The sequence below is a fragment of the Numenius arquata genome, chromosome 12 (genome assembly GCF_964106895.1).
Source record: "Numenius arquata chromosome 12, bNumArq3.hap1.1, whole genome shotgun sequence".
Taxonomy (NCBI): domain Eukaryota; kingdom Metazoa; phylum Chordata; class Aves; order Charadriiformes; family Scolopacidae; genus Numenius; species Numenius arquata.
Genome location: NC_133587.1, coordinates 22,311,458 through 22,328,190, shown reverse-complemented (window position 1 = coordinate 22,328,190; position 16,733 = coordinate 22,311,458). Strand labels below are relative to the sequence as shown.

General features: G+C 46.7%; 1 protein-coding gene across 1 annotated transcript in view; it reads left to right on the top strand.

Annotated features, from left to right (window-relative positions):
* Positions 1–6,264: 6,264 nt before the first annotated feature.
* Positions 6,265–16,733, top strand: part of FAM171A1 (family with sequence similarity 171 member A1) — a 103,220-nt gene continuing 92,751 nt past the window's right edge. Inside the window, exon 1 of the mRNA XM_074157342.1 lies at positions 6,265–6,358. Within this exon, the coding sequence (XP_074013443.1) occupies positions 6,265–6,358 (94 nt within the window). The remainder of the gene's footprint in view (positions 6,359–16,733) is intronic.

Below are 16,733 nucleotides of genomic sequence, written 5' to 3'. Positions count from 1 at the left end.
AAGATTTAGTTTTGTGTGATCTTCCTTACGTAAAGTACTTGTGCCCTGGTAAACAAGGACTCTGCTAGAACTGATAAAAGTACTTCAAGGCCATTCTCAAATGCACAGATCAGTGCTACCAACCAGAAAGGCTAGATAATATCTTGCTAGAGACATATCTTTATTACAAATATTTGCACCTCTTGGTTCACTGAAGTCTCTTGCTATATACAAAATATTTAACTGTTAATCCTTTATAGATTTGTCACTGGCTTTCATAATTTACATTTGTGTACCTGGAAATAATACCACAAGAAAAACTGTACTAGAAGTTGTGAGAGAATAGAAAAGAACTAATAAGCCCAAATTTTTGCTTGAGCACATTCAGCATACCATTCAAACATGTCTGTGAAACCACTCATCACAGAAAATTGAAAATTTTAACTATTAGCCTAACCTCGAAGTAAGCCATGTAATCTTCAAGGCACTCTTTGAACATGTCTATCTGCTGATTGGTACAGAGAGCCTCATAAATCATGTTGTAAGTGTATTAGTATGCATGACTTGAATGGTCAAGTATTTGGAAATTTGTTGTTTGTACAATGTAAAAATGTACAATGTGTAGCCTCACCATGGACCAGACAAATAGGAAATGCCGTATAAAGGAAAAATTTCCTTTCCCACCTTGGGGTAGGAATAGGCCCAGCCATCTAGTTCCCACTGCACCTTGAGTGCTAGGACTCAAGTATTCTTTCTGAATGGAAATCACAGAATCACAGAAGGGTTGGTGTTGGAGGGCACCTCTGGAGGTCATCTGGTCCGATGCCCCAGCTCAAGTATCACCAGAGTTAGAGCTGAGCTCTCACTAGAGCCTGACTTAAATCCTGGTTTAGTGGTGGTTTTGGCAGCGTTGATGGTTGGGTTGGATTCAGTGGGTCTCAAAGGATCTCAAATGGATTAGGCTGATGGTTGGATTCAATGATCTTAAAGGTCTTTCCCAACCTAGACTATTCTATGATTCCATATAATTGTATTAAATTTATTTACTGGCATCTTTCCTGTGGTGTTTACTCAGGTTGCTGTAAATTGGCTCCTTTTTTCCCTTTAAATATGTCTAGCCAATGGGTATCAGCAAACAAGGCATGAAAAAGTGACTGGAGTGTAACTGGTATTTGTTTAAGTATGAAGAGTATTTGAATCAAGCTCTAAGACATGAACTGTCTATCCCACGTGTCACAAAGACTGTTCGTCCAGGAATCAGTGGCATTACCGATACTTCAGTGTTAGATACTTCAGTGCTCACTGAAGCAAGGGGGAAGAGATCATTTCAAGAGAAGCTATTTGGAGCAAGAGCTCAGTTCATGACATGAATGGGTGCATTTCCGAGAAGCTACCATACAATTATACATATTAATTTAGCTTATCCAGGAAGGAGACAAGCCCTGTGTGCCCAGCATAGTCTATAAGTATATCTCAGCTGCAATAAAGAGGGCTAATGCAGGGACTGTGTGGTGTTATGTACAGCTTGTGTTTTCAAAATCTGCATAGCCCATTTAGGATTAGGTATCCACATCTCACTCCAGTAGATCAAAATATTTATGGGAAAAAATATGGGTTTCCTTTTCATCCTCTGCCATGTTATTGTTAGATGGGATATTGTAATATCAAGATCTAGATATTACCTTATATGTAATTGGAAAATAAGAGATTTGTGAATGACCACTTTCGGAAACGCTTTTCTCCTTTCCTCAGCTTTTGTGGAGCGGGAGATGTCACATGACGACATCTCTTACTCATGGAATCCATATAGGTGATCTATATTTCCCAGACTAAATAAAACCCAAAAAGCTATGAGACAACCAACCTAATAAAGTTGAATTTCATAACTTTTTAAGGTAGCTTACTCAAGTTAGGCAGCAAAACAATGTAGGAAGGCCAAAGCAGTCTGTAATTCCAATGTGTTGTGGTAGTTCCCAATGCACAGCCACAGGAGACTGGGAAGTGCTACTTCCCAACAACTGAGTGGCTCCAACTGGTTTTCTTTCTTCTTTGAAGGAAGAAGGCAGTGATGAAAAGTTAACCTTTCACAGGCCTGTAGCTTCTAGTATGAATTAGGAAACAGCCTGTGCTTCAAGTGTAAATCCATTGCATAATTGGCTGAGACCAACGGGATGAGGTTCAATAAGGCCAAGTGCCGGGTCCTGCACTTGGGTCACAGCAACCCCAGGCAGCGCTACAGGCTTGGGGAAGAATGGCTGGAGAGCTGCCTGGCAGAAAAGGACCTGGGGGTGTTGGTCGACAGCAGGCTGAACATGAGCCAGCAGTGTGCCCAGGTGGCCAAAAAGGCCAACAGCATCCTGGCCTGTATCAAGAACAGTGTAGTGAGTAGGACCCGAGAGGTGATCGTCCCCCTGTACTCGGCACTGGTGAGACCCCACCTCGAGTACTGTGTCCAGTTTTGGGCCCCCTACCACAGGAAAGACATTGAGGTGCTGGAGCAGGTCCAGAGAAGGGCAACGAAGCTGGTGAGGGGTCTGGAGCACAAGTCTTACGAAGAGAGGCTGAGGGAGCTGGGGCTGTTCAGCCTGGGGAAGAGGAGGCTGAGGCCTTATTGCTCTCTACAAGTACCTGAAAGGAGGCTGTAGAGAGGCGGGGGTCGGTCTCTTCTCCCAAGTTACAGATGATAGGACAAGAGGCAATGGCCTCAAGTTACGCCAGGGGAAGTTCAGGTTAGATATTAGGAAATATTTCTTTACTGAAAGGGTTGTCAGGCATTGGAATGGGCTGCCCAGGGAGGTGGTTGAGGCACCATCCCTGGAGGTATTCAAGAGAGGAGTTGACATAGTGCTTGGGAATATGGATTAGTGTTGGGTGGTGTGGTGGTGTGTGTGTGGGTTGCGTGTGTGGTGGTTTTGTTTTTGTTTTTTTGTGTTGTGTTGTTTTTTTTTTTTTTTTTTTTCATTGGTTGGACTAGATGATCTTAAAAGGTCCCTTCCAACCTCTGTGATTCTGTGATTCTGTGATAATGGGTCAAGTAAGAAAATGCAGCCAAAACTGAGTCTTGAAACAGAGCGTTTGTTTACTAGTGATAAAGCAAAATTTTCTGTTTTCGTAAAAGATAATTAAGGGAAGGGCCTACGTAAATGGCCTTCTGCTTTCTTAAATGTAAGTTCCAGACAAAACTCAGTGCAATATCCTATTTTTCAGTGCATTTTCTCATGTCTTTTCCAGCCCCAATCATATGTGCTATCCACTCATGTTGCAAGGACTGTGGTATCTGTTTTCTGTGAAAATAATACAACTATATTCAGGCAAATGCATATTCCTGTTCATAAGACATTGCTCTAGCTTTTCTTATGGACAGAAATAGGTTTTATGTAAGTTTCTAGCTATGAGCTCATCTAATTTATGCTAATTTAACTACACGGACATCCAGAGGAAGGGAAATGGGATCTCAAAAAAGGTGCTATATAATGTGTGATTATTTACTATTCGGCCAACCTTCTTTCTTTAGGAAGAAGTTGCCTCACAGTCAGTAACAGCCCCTAAACTTTCATCAGTTCTGTTATAAATCCACCGGGCTCTTCAGACCACATTTGGTACATGACAAATGTTTAGACATGACATGAGTTTACAATATTGAAATCTTTCTTTTATGATAAGCAGTAATAAGATCAGATGAGCTGTATTCGCTCATTTGGTCTCCTCTGTGAACTGAATAGCCTTATTGTACCCACTTGCCTTCTAGGACTGAGCTTTGCAAACAAATCCTCCAAATTCTCAGCATAAAAAGTTGCAGTGTCTATGCAGTATTTGTGAACTCTCAGAAATGTTTTTGAACAAATTAACAGTAAAACCAGACGGAAATACATTGTAATCAATTGGAATGTCTCTAAAAAGGAACTGGAAAATCAGTTTTACACTTCTGGGGCACAAATAATTTCATTAAATTCATAAAAGGAACAACCTGTAGCTTGTGGTATAGCCAGTCTGGTCAAATACCGAAGTGACAAAGTCAACAACAGTCCCGCTTTCTTAAAAATAAATGTACAATGCATTGAATTTTTTATGGCAGATTTTTTTTAAAAATAGACATAACAAATAAAACCCGAAGCTTTAAGACACCTCTGTGAGAGATTAAACTTGTAGGCATGCAAACTTCGGTCTTAGGGGCAAACTGAAGCCTTGGCAGTGTTTGGGAGCAGATCGTGGGAAATCCGTGAGCTGGTGGGGCAGAGGCTTGGCTTTGCACAGCTGTGCAAAGACTTGCCACCAGAGCTGTCTGCAGCAGGAATCCCTGCGTCGGGGGAAACATGAGGAGCGCCTGTTCTCCCTCCCCGAGGACACACAACGCTCAGCAGAGCCCGGGAAGGGAGGAGTGAGCGCCGTGGCCTTGGGTTCTGTCTCTGCCAGCCTGGAGGAAAGCACAGCAAGAGATGCTCTTAGAGATGGTGTGAAACACACCACAGAGAGAGCCTCCAAGGAGACTGTCCCTGCCCTTTGTTACCGCAAACCGGCCGATAAAACTCTCTCAGACTCAGTTTAAAGTTCAGAAAGCAGGCATTCTTTATTGCGGCGCCGGGTGCACAGGGGATCGCTCCTACTGTTGTGCACACCAAATACTGTTGTCAAATTGACTTTATACACAACAGGTATACATAGTCAATGTAATTCCAAGGAAAAAATTAGCATATTCATTACATGTCTGAGAATTCATTTACATATTATAATAAGCTTTTGGGCATGCGTAGTTGTGCCTTCTGGTGGTCCTCATTTTGAGCGAGGGTTGTTTCTTCCTCAATCTTCTTCACCTGTCCTTTGGCTCACTTTTCATGTTGGCAAAACATTCTAACTGCTTAATTGCTCACTAAAACTAATGATCTCCCTGCTACCACCTGTTTGTCAGACAATATCCATATTTATTGCATCCCTGTCTTAGGTCACCATGTTCTGAGGGCCACATACATCCTTCTTTATCCTTGAAACCATTTAGGGATGGTTACTAAGGTAGCTACATTTCTTCTCTAAAAGATTCTCCACGGTTCAACCAATTATAAACCACATAAAATCTGCCTTAGGTATCAATGGTGTGAAACACAGCAGCGAGAGAGCCCCCAAGGAGACTGTCCCTGCCCTTGCCACAGTTTCCGCAGCGCAGCCTCTCCCGTGCCGGGTGGGAGGCCAGGAGGCTGCCACCTCCCCGGGAACCCTGACAGCCCTGGCTGACCTCCGCCGCCAATGGCACTATTTCAGCCCCAAAGTTTGCCTATCCTGCGCAGCTTGCATTAACGTTTTTTAAACAATTTTGCATGAAAACCAATAGGTGGGTGCATTTTCCACTGTTCTTTGGTTGTCTTTTTTTTAAATAAAAAAACAAAACAAACCCACCAAAAAACCCCCAATGCTTTAAATACATCAGCAGCAGGGGACCCGGCCGGGGGGCTGTGCTGCAGCTGGGCCGCGGGGGACCCTGTGACTCGACACGTCTCAGCCCAGCCATTATAAGCCACTGCGTCCGTCTTCCCCCTCGTCCCTCCCGCTGGGCTGCGGCTGAAGGCGAGCGAGCGAGGGCGGCGGCGGGGGGGACACTACCACCGAGGAGGCCATTTTGCAGCCGTTGAGGGAGAGGCCGAGCGGGCGGCGGGCGCGGCCGGGCGGGACCCGGCCCCCCGCGGCAGGTAAGCGCGGCAGCTCCTGAGGGCAGCGGCGAGAGGCGGGGCGGGGGGAGGGATGGTGAGGTGTCTCCGGGCGGCAGCCGGTCTCAGGGGGCGACAAGGCTCGGCGAGGTCCCCCCGACAGCGCCCGCTGCTCGTCCGGCAGCCGCGGCCCCTCGCCTCGCGGCGGGGCAGGAGGGGGGGCGGTGCGCGGCCGGCAGGGGGCGCTGTCCCGCCGGGCCCGCCGCGCGGGGCAGGGGGTGCCGCCAAGGGTTAAGGAGCGGGCGGTGGAGCCCGGCTGCCCCCGCCGGGAGAGCGGGGAAAGAAAATAAACGTGTGTGTGTGGGGGGAATAATTAAAAAATAAAACCAGGCAGGCAGCCGGGGCCGCGGAGCGCTCCCGCCTCTCCTTCCGTCGCCCGCCCGGGGGGGACAGCGCGGGCCGCGGAGGCCGGGGCGCAGCGGCGGGACGACAATGCGGCAGGCGGAGAAAGCAGGAGGGGCAGCGCACGGCAACATGGAGGGAGGCGCGGAGCAGGCCAGCCCCTGATGCGGCTCTTTCTCCTCCTCCTCCGGGCAGCGGCTCCGGCGGCGATTCCCTCCCTGGCGGCGGCTGGCGGCAGCGGGTGGAAATGAGCAGGTCGGCGGCGCTTCTCCTCTGCCTGCTGGGCTGCAACGTGTGGAAGGCGGTGACCAAAACCTTAGGGGCGCCCGAGGCGGCTCAAGGTCGGTGCGGGGAGGTCGGCGGGACCGGCCCGCTTTGTGCGGCGGCCCCGGTGGCGGGAGGGAGCGGGGGGGGGCGGTGGTGTATTGTGCGGGCAGCGGCAGACTTGAGGGGGGGCCCCGCCGGGGGGTTTGGCGGAGGGGGTAGGGGGCGGCGGTGCGAGACCTCTCCCGGCTCCCAGTGCCCGCCGGCTGCGGGGCGCCGCCCGCTGCAGACCACCCCCCGCCCAGGCCCGGGGAGGTGAAGGCAGCCCCGGAGCGGGGGGGAGCCCCGCGGCTGGGGAGCTTTTGTTAACGGAAGGGGCAGGGGTTGCCGCCGGCCGCATTGTGCAGCCCCCCCGCCTCCCCTCCGCGCCGCCGGAGCTGTTGCATTGCGTCCTTCACCCCCGCTTCTCCCTGCCGTGCCCGCTGCAGGGCCCGACGCGGCGGTGAGAGGCGGGCTGAGGGGCACCGGCGGCCGCAGGCCCTGCCCTCGGCTGTGTGGGGCTGTGGGTTCGAGCCCCCCGGGCTGGCGGCGAGGCTCGGCCTGCCGCCCCGGGACGTTTCCGGGCCTCGGCCGGGCCTTTTGTTCGGCGCGGTGGGCTGCTCGCCGGCCGGGCGGGGGCCTGTCACGGCGCCGGGCGACCGTTGCGCCCCTCAGCAGCCGGGGAGAGACGCTACCCTGGCCGGGCTGGGTCGCCCTCCCCCTCTGCTCTCTCCCGGGCGGGAGCAGAAGCCGCAGCGGGGCAGTGCCCGAGCCCCCCCGGGAGGCCGCGGCGGCGCCCCCGGCACCTCAGGCAGGGGTCTCTGCCAGGCTCCTCACAGGTGCCGTGGCAAGGCGTCCCCTCGACGGCGAGGTGCACCTGCCCTCAGCCCGTGTGGAAACCCGGCAGGGGGAGACGATCCCCCGTGCCCCACTTGCTCTTGCCCTTGGCGTTTGGTGGCAAGAGGGTACCCCTCCACCGGGCTCTGACAGGGACCCTAAGGCAGCATCGCTCCTGCTGGGACCAGGGCTGTTAGGAAGCAGAAAACTTGTCCACCGAAGGGTACAAAATGCATACGGCGGGGGAGACGCGTCCTCCCCTGTGGTCAGCGTTAGCCTCGTGGTGTGTGTTGTCAAGGGGCTAAATGTGTCATCTGGGGTGAGAGGTGGTGGTACGTAACGGTGGGTCGGCAGTCTCCTTCCCGCTGCTGTGGGGTGAAAGCACGCCACGCGAAGAGTACACCCTGTCCTGTTTCCTCTAAGCTTTCCTGTCTTGTATGTCAGTAAGAATGGATAAGCGATGCTTACCACATGAAGGAAAATGTTAAAAGTAACCTTTCTGGGCTCTCTTTTGTGGTTGTATTTGTGGTATACTAAGTAAGGTCCAGGTGGGCCTGTGCTCTCATGGAGTACTCAAAAGGTATTGGTATCTTGTAGCAAAACCTACCATGCCAGGAAATCTGATGTCAAATGTAATGTCAGATTCTGCCTTTTTTTTTTTTTTTTTAAGGACAAAACAATAGCAGGTCTGGAATAAGAAGTACTAAACTGTAACTCCCAAGTCCAGTAAACTTGGGACTATACTGAGTTTATTGATAAGCGTGCTAGAAAAACAGAACTGTGTTCATCCCTTGAAGCTAGCACTTCAGATACAAAGGTAATATGAAAATCTATTGTAATTTTTGTATCATATGGAAAATCTCTCTCATATATGTGATCAAGGTGGTGAGGTATTGGCAGAATTAGTGCCTTTCAACTGCCCTGTCGATCTCATCATCTATTGTCAAGCTCAGTTTATGGTATGTGAAAAGACTTGTCTCTGTACATCCACATCAAGCCTCATAGCTGATTATTTAAGTAATAGCAGCTATGTCGGTGAGTAGAGAACATTTCTATCTAAATAGAATGGTCTAATTTTATCTTCTGTGTAAGAACATCTGAGTTTTCATGGATAGCATCACTTTCCAAAGTCTAATTATGAGCCCAGTCTTTACTCTTTGGATATGTACGTTGGTAAGTGGGTATGTAGAGCTAATCTCATATTGAAGGGTGCTCTGCTAGCTGCTGTTACCAGCTACATGCCATGAGTCTTTTTTTGAAAGTGTGTGCAATGCCAGCTTATAGCTTCGAGTAAGTTCCTAATCATCAGGTGGGAATATCTTCTGGGGAAAAGAGTTTTACTACCAGGCACGTTCCTGGTTTGCATACTGAGGACAGTAAGTGCCTAAAAAGTTGTAAAACCAAAACCAACTGTTTTTCCCTCCTGCCCTTTCAGCACCATGGTGATAGTTATAGCTACAGGTGAAGGACCACTGCCAAAATGCTGGAATGTTTGCAGATGACTGACTTTCCCCTTGTGGCTGGGAAGAGACGAGTGAAAATCCAAGGGACTTGGAATAAAGGTGGAGGTGAGAAAGCTAGAGGGTGCCATCAGGGAGTAATCGCTTCAGCTGCAATATTTATTATTGGACAGGTTACAAGAGACTAGGGTGGAGAGCCCTCCTTATGGTGGAACAGATTACATGAAACTTAGTTAAGATATTCCATGCTGATGTTAACAGGCCAAATAAAGAGGTCTTGGTTTTGGAGCTGTTGGAAGGTGGGATTTGTAGTCAGTGTTCTGGTTAAGGAGGGGATGAGGAGCGATGCTTTCCATCAAGCGTTTCTCTCTTTTGCTGCTCTCAGCCGTGTGTTCAGACAGCCCCGGCTTCAAATTCTGCTTGGCCAGACTGCTTAAGTTGTGAATATGGTACTGGTAATTAAGCTCTGCATTTATCACCCTATTTAGAAAATTGTATGACTTTTGCATGCTGTTACATTACTTGATTCATTATGCAGATCTGTTGGCCTCTGAAGGTCACAGAGGTACCCTCTAAGTTTCAGTAACTTTCTTTAATGTGGTAAAATCCACACACAGGTGAGTTGTTTGTTTTTGTCAGTGTTGATGCTTAAAGCTCCTGTTGTTAGGTTGTTAGAAATCAAAGTGAAGGAACACTTTAAGATTGGTAAGGCTTTACCTCTCCAACTTCTCTCAAATACTTAAAACTCGACAAGTGTTTTTGATGAGGACTAAATTATGATTTTGAGGTTTTTTAGTGGGTTTTTGTGTGTTTGTTTTTCAATTGTTCCATCAGGTATTCCAGAACTTAAATTTGTTTGAATGCTGAAATTAATGTGTAGAAATTTTAATTAAAACAAGAAAAACCAATCCAACTCTTAAGCTGCATTCCTATTGGGAATTGGCGATTTGTCTGAGTACAGACAAAATACACAGTGTTTTCTTCACATGAACAGATCTCTTTTAAACTTAGGGAGCCTTGGCAAATAGGAATTTAAGAGTTATATGAAGAGGTAATGCTAGACTAGGGAGAACAGAGGCAAAATCAGTGTAATTTGAGAAGGGGTTAAAATTCTTTGTCACTTGTAAATTTTGCTTTGCAGTAGAAGATCAGGATGATTCATTCGTAGATGCTAGGAAGGCTCTTTTTAAGAGAAATTCTAGAATATTGGGTTGTATTGCAGAAGTCCGGTATGATTTCTGGCTGCTGCAGTGGTTATTGGTTTTAATTAGTCATCATGTTTCCTTAGTTCTTCAAAATAAATGTTATTCGTAACTTCTTCAAGTAATAAATAGCACCCAGTTCAAGGACTAGTCTACTAGCAGATGAATATGCTCAGGCTGTCCCACCTCTGTAGTCCCAGAATGAGGCCAGACGGATACTTTTTTCCCCAAGTATGATGATGAATAAAAGTTCAGCTGTTACTCCTTAGTCAGAGTCTGCAGTATCTTCTCCCTCTGTGTGCACAGAGGACAGGATGCTTGAGTGCTGCTGTTTGGAATTGTCCGCCTGCCTGCAAACAACCATTACTTGACATTGTGAAAGCTCATTTCACAACCACTTCAGCTGGACATTTTGTAAAGGCTTCTTTTCTGGACAGCACAGTAACAGCTGTGAGGAGACCCTCAAGTTCTTGGCTCTTTTTTTTTTTTTTTAACCCGGTTATCCCAAGCTTGCAGTTTTAGCTGTGATGATCAAGTTTAAATGATGCAGAAATGAAGTCTTTCTCTCATCTTGCACTGCCATACTGTCTCTTCTCAGCCAGCTGCAAATTACTAATGACCTTCAAATGCAAACATTTATTTCATTGAGACCACAAATGGACTCATAAGAGTAGAAGCTAAATTGCTCTAAAGCAGTACAAAAGATGCTATTTTGTTTTAGTGGAGGAGCAAATTGTTTACTTAGTATTAGATAGTATTGTAAAATCTTAATGTGGATGAAGTATTCGTTGGTTTTATCTGTTATCAGATCCAGGTAAGCACTAGATTATTTCTTTTTTGTTTTGCTTTTTTAATGTTTACCTTGAACTACTAATGCCTGCAAATGCCTAATAACTGATTTCTCTCAGTCAGATGAACAAGTTACCTAGGTGAGCTGAGGGTTTAAAACTGCAGTCTACTTCTGCTAAACACTTGTGTTCACCTCTTTGCCTTGAAATACCTTGCAGTAAATGATTCAACTTACCTTAAATGATGTGTGTATGCACTTGTGGAGTGACAGCGAATTCATGTGCTATTTTTCCCTGTATTTTTTTTTCAGCTTCTGTCTTGAGATGGTGTTAATTGCTGTGTGTTACCTAACGCAAAGATTAAAGCAACCTTTTCCCTCCCCCCTCTCTTTTGTCTTTTTTTTTTCTTTCAACCTCAGACTGACACCTCTTACTGCTTCAGACTAGAACCGGGTTAATGCAATTTTTAGGGACTTCTAGCCAAGTGAATGGTTTCAAATAGCAGTCCCCTCTCTACAGGAGAGGCTTCAGGTGGCAATGAAATACAGTTTTACCATATGCTTGTTAAGAAGAAGTCTGGGTATATGTATTTTTGTGCTGGGGAGGAGGAAGGACTGTGCTTTTAGGTTGGTTGGAAAACTTAAGAAATTTCCAATGGTTTTGGTGGATGGAGGAGCAGAAATGTCACTCTGCCTCCTGTTAGTACAAACTTCAAATTAGTCTTTTACTCTTGTCTTCTGTGGGCAATGACTAGCCACAGTCTTGGTGCATGAAGAAAACTGAGCGGAAAATACATGGCGAGGAAACTCAATACATAGGTTGTGTCAGTACAGGTATGCACAGTACCTGCCAGCTTAGTGGTTTAGCTTTAGTGGCATTTCTTAACAACCCTGCTTGAAGTTTGGCTGTTAGATACCAGTACGGTTGGGAATGATGCTTCATTTCTAGTACATCTGATCAATACAATTGCGTCTTGTACCTTGAACTTATAATTTAGAGAGAGTTATTTTTCCAGTCAGCCAAAGGCAAACTAAATCATCCCTCCAGAACACCTGAAACTTGAAATCAAAGTGTCCACTTTCAGTATTTCTGTTACCTTATACGCTGATCACCTTGCACAAGCTACATTTTTTGTAGGATTAATTTCCTGTTGCTCCAGTGTATGTCAGCTCTGCCTTTAGATTTGAAGAAAGCTAACTTCTGAGGGAACTGTACTGTCAGTGTTCTACCTCTCCCGCAGGTCTCGGTGGTTTTACCATTTACCTGTCAGGGAGCACAAGTAAGGGAGGCAAGAAGCCTGTGTAAGGGGTTGTATTTACTAGAACAAATGAGTTTAATAATACTAAGTATAGTACATGCTAATAATGTACACTAAAACATTTTGTTTGTGAAATACCATAGAGTGCTTTTTTTTTTTTCCTTCAGAAATTCCATATATATTTTCCTGTAAGCTGGTTTACATGAAGTTTTCAGTTAATGTAATATCTGGCTTGTTGTGGATGGTTAATAAGCATCATACACATGCTTTTTACATACACCATCTTTAGTTTTATTGGAAACCAGAAAGATCTGTATACATTTGTTAATACAGAGCCATAAGAATGTGAACATGCTGCAATTTCTTGTTGCTTTTAATAAGTGCATTGAATCTTTCACTTCAAAATACTAAGACTCAATCATATTTAATATAATGGAGAATCTGAGCCCTTGAAAGTAGTATTTAAGTATATTTCAACATAAAGCAACATTTTTATTTCATGTAAAATGTCAATATTCTGAGTTGGATATACCTATGTCACTTTTTTGCTAGCTTAAAGAGCAACAGATCTGAGATGGTCTGAAGGAAAAAAATCCTGGGACCTGGACAGGCTTGAGAGGTGGGCCCGTGCAAACTTCATGAAGTTCAACCAAGCCAAGTGCAAGGTCCTGCACATGGGTCACAGCAATCCCAGACGTAAATACAGGTTGGCTGGAGAAAGGCTGGGGAGCAGCCCTGAGGAGAAGGATTTGTTGGTGGACGAGAAGCTCAACATCAGCTGGCAACACTTCTGGGCACTGGCAGCCCAGAAAGCCAACCCCATCCTTGGCTGCGTCAAAAGAAGCGTGGCAAGCAGGTCGAGGCTGATTCTACCCCTCTGCTCTGAGGAGACCCCACCTGGAGTACTGCATTCAGCTCTGGAGTCCTTGGCACAGAAGGACATGGACCTGTTGGAATGAGTCCAGCGGAGGGCCACAAAGATGACCAGAGGGCTGGATCACTTCAGCTACAAGGACAAGCTGAGAGAGTTGGGGTTGTTCAGCCTGGAGAAGAGAAGGCTCTGGGGAGACCTTGTACCAGCCTTCCAGTCCCTAAAGGGGGCCTACAGGAGAGATGGGGAGGGACTCTTTATGAGGGAGTGTAGCCATAGGATGAGGGGGAACGGTTTTAAACCGAAAGATATTTCAGTTAGATTTAGATTAGATCTCGGGAGGAAATACTTTACTGTGAGGGTGGTGAGGCACTGGAACAGGTTGCCCAGGGAAGTTGTGGATACCCCATCCCTGGAGGTGTTCAAGGCCAGGTTGGATGGGGCTTTGAGCAACCTGGTCTAGTGGGAGGTGTCCCTGCCCATGGCAGGGAGGTTGGAACTGGATGATCTTTAAGGTGCCTTCCAACCCAAACCATTCTATGATTCTATTCTATGATTGTGTGATGTTGCAGTTCTGTGAGCTGTCACTGCCTGTGTCGTACTGTGGAGGCATGCTAGGGAGTGAAGTCCTGTCTTTATTTATTACCTGTACACCTCTTGCACTAGGAGCTGAAGCCTCCCTGTTACTGTGAGTAGGAACCTGCACTATGGAAGACTCTACTATGCTGCTGGAACGGTCGTTTTTCAGACGAGGAGGAAAGAGTACGTAACAATAGAGGGGACCCCACGTAAGCCTTGCTGGACTCGGGGTGACTCTTGTAGGGGCCACTCTCAGGCTTTCTGCCCTGTGGAAACCAGGGTTTGAGGAGACACAGCAGCAACTGCAGTTAGCAGGGAGGAAATGGGGCACGAAGGGGAAGCCAAGGGGAAGGACGTGGCAGCATCCTTTTGGCTTGAGGGCAACAAAGGGGCTGAATCCAGTAAGGTGCAAAATGCTTCCAGTTTTCTTAAGTTCTAGCTGCAGAAGTGCTGAGAACTACTGTGCTGTGTGGTAGGTGTGAGTAGTGGAGTAGCAATGTTTAACAGTAAAGGGAAGCTTTCTTTGACAGTCAGTAAGTGCTGAGATAAGTAAGAGGTAGAGGCATAAGATACTCCTTTATTAAAAAAGACAGAGGCCTTTTTTCTTCGTGCAGTAATTGACAGAGGTGATAGCAGTGTTGGGAGCTCCCTTTTGTTTCATCCCACCCTTGTGATTGTCATTACTGGAAAAAAAGTGTCTTTAATCCTTTATAAGCAAGGGCGTATACTAATACAGCAACAAGTATTTATCAAATGATGTTTTGAGACTTGCTTGATAATAAAGCAACAACAAATTAAGCTAAATGCTGTATCTGGGTTGTTGCTGGGAGGACATTAATGTATCAGCAGTTTTGCCCAGCCCCCTTGCTCTCTGCCATACTGTGAACAGTTGTGTAAAGTTAAGATACAAACATCTCATCTCTCAGTTTGTGCTTGATATGTGAATGTAAAACCTCTCATGCAAGGGATATGCATTTGTCATCCAGGGTAGGAGGCATCTTGCCTAACTTGGGTGTCTGCAGTCTGCAAGTGTCTACATCTTTGCTAGTCATCTATGGTCCTTTTGCAGATGTGAAGATCTAATCTTTTCAGCTAATGGAGATGAGTGCCATTCCTGTCACCTGCAGTAAGCACTTTGTTCAGATGAATCGTGCTGTGTGGATCTCCACTGACTAGCATGGCAGCCTAGACAGCGCTGTTTGTACTCCCATTTAGTCAGATAAATCCTCCTTCAAATAATGTAACTGGAAGTTTCATTAGCATGGTGTTGCCCTTTGGCTCAGCCTTAGAGCTGCTGAATAAATACCACGTACTAAGCTATGTAAAGGAACACACGCTCATGGATTACTTGGCTGGTGGGTTATCTTGCATTTTTCAAAACTGAAACAAGAGTTATCACAGAATCACAGAATGCTATGGGGTTGGAAGGGACCTCTGGAGATCATCTAGTCCAACCCCTCTGCCAAAGCAGGTCCACCCAGAGCAGGTTGCACAGGAACGTGTCCAGGCAGGTTTAGAATGTCTCCAGAGAAGGAGACTTCACCACCTCCCTGGGCAGCCTCTTCCAGTGCTCTGCCACCCTCAAAGTGAAGAAGTTCTTCCTCATGTTTAGACGGAACTTTCTATGTTCAAGTTTGTGCCCATTCCCTCTTGTCCTGTCACTGGGCACCACTGAAAAAAGACCGGCCCCATCCTCCTGACACCCACCCTGTGAGTATATGTAGGTGTTGATCAGATCTCCCCCATCAGTCTTCTCTTCTCCAGACTAAAAAGACCCAAGTCCCTCAGCCTCTCCTCATAAGAGAGATGTTCCAGGCCCTTCATCATCTTTGTATTCCTCTGCTGTACCCTCTTCAACAGTTCCCTGTCCCTGTTGAACTGGGGAACCCAGAACTGGACCCAGTGCTCCAGATGGGGCCTCACCAGGGCAGAGCAGAGGGGGAGGATGACCTCCCTCGACCTGCCGGTCACACTCTTCCTGATGCACCCCAGGATGCCATTGGCCTTCTTGGCCACAAGGGCACATTGCTGGCTCATGGTCATCCTGTTGTCCACCAGGACTCCCAGGTCTTTTTCCTCAGAGCTGCTCTCCAGCAGGGCAGCCCCCGACCTGTACTGGTGCAGCACGCTACATTTGCCCTTGTTGAAGTTCATCAGGTTCCTCTCTGCCCAACTCTCCAGCCTGTCCAGGTCTCGCTGTGTGGTGGCACAGCCTTCTGGTGTGTCAGCCACCCCTCCCAGTTTTGTGTCATCAGCAAACTTGCTGAGGGTACACTCCATCCCTTCATCCAGGTCATTGATGAATATATATTGAAGAGGACTAGACCCAGTACTGACCCCTGGAAACACCACTTGTTACGGACCTCCAACTAGAGACTGTGTCACTAATCATGACCCGCTGAGCTCTGTCTTTCAGCCATTTCTCAATCCACCTCACTGTCCATTCATCTAACCCATACTTCCTAAGCTTACCTATGAGGATGCTGTGGGAGATGGTGTCAAAACCCTTGCTGAAGTCAAGGTAGACAACATCCACCGCCCTCCCCTCATCTATCCATCCAGTCATGCCATCGTAGAAGGCTATCAGGTTAGCTAGACGTGATTTCGCCTTGGTGAATCCGTGTTGACTACTTCTGATAGTTCTCTTTTCCTCCATATGCTTTGAGATCATGCCCAGAATGAGCTGTTCCATCATCTTTCCAGGGATGGTGGTGAGGCTGACAGTTGTCTATTTACATTTCCAAACAATTTGTATTTGTAGCATTATGCTTGTAAGCCTAAGTGTTTTGCTCCCAAAAGTAAATAAACAACAAGAAACGTTTGGAAACCAGTAAGGAGGCTTGCAGAGTTGTTTGGGCTTGTCTACATGAGGTTTTCTCCATGTTTTTAATTAGCTTTATATTCCCAAAAGATTCCCCAAAAAATTCCCAATTTTATTCTGGATTAAGCTTCATTGTTACTCTCACCTTTGTCTGTTCTCTCACTCGCAGTTGTGTAGCAACGTGGTAAACCAGATCGAGGAAGTTATCTAACTGAAAACTCCTGTATGCACCAGTTCAGTCTTCACCTGGATCTCTTCCCCAATTGGATTCATTGGGAATTAGGCAAATGCTGGTGCAGAGGAAAGGGCTGAGAGGAGCTGGTAAAGGAAAATACAGACTTGGTGGCAGCAGACCCAGTTGATGCAGGAGTAAATCATTTGTACAACCCCAACACAAGATGTAGGGCATAACATTTAGCAAGTTAGGTGTTGTAGAAGTTACTGCTCAAAAGAGATGGCTCTTGTCTGAAAATGTGATACCACTCCATTACTCCAAGAAAAAGAGTAAAGAATTTCTTGAAAACTAATTTGCCTACAGTAGATCGAAAAATGGCATTAGAGCAGTGAGTACTGGCAGACCTGGACCTAGGTACTGGC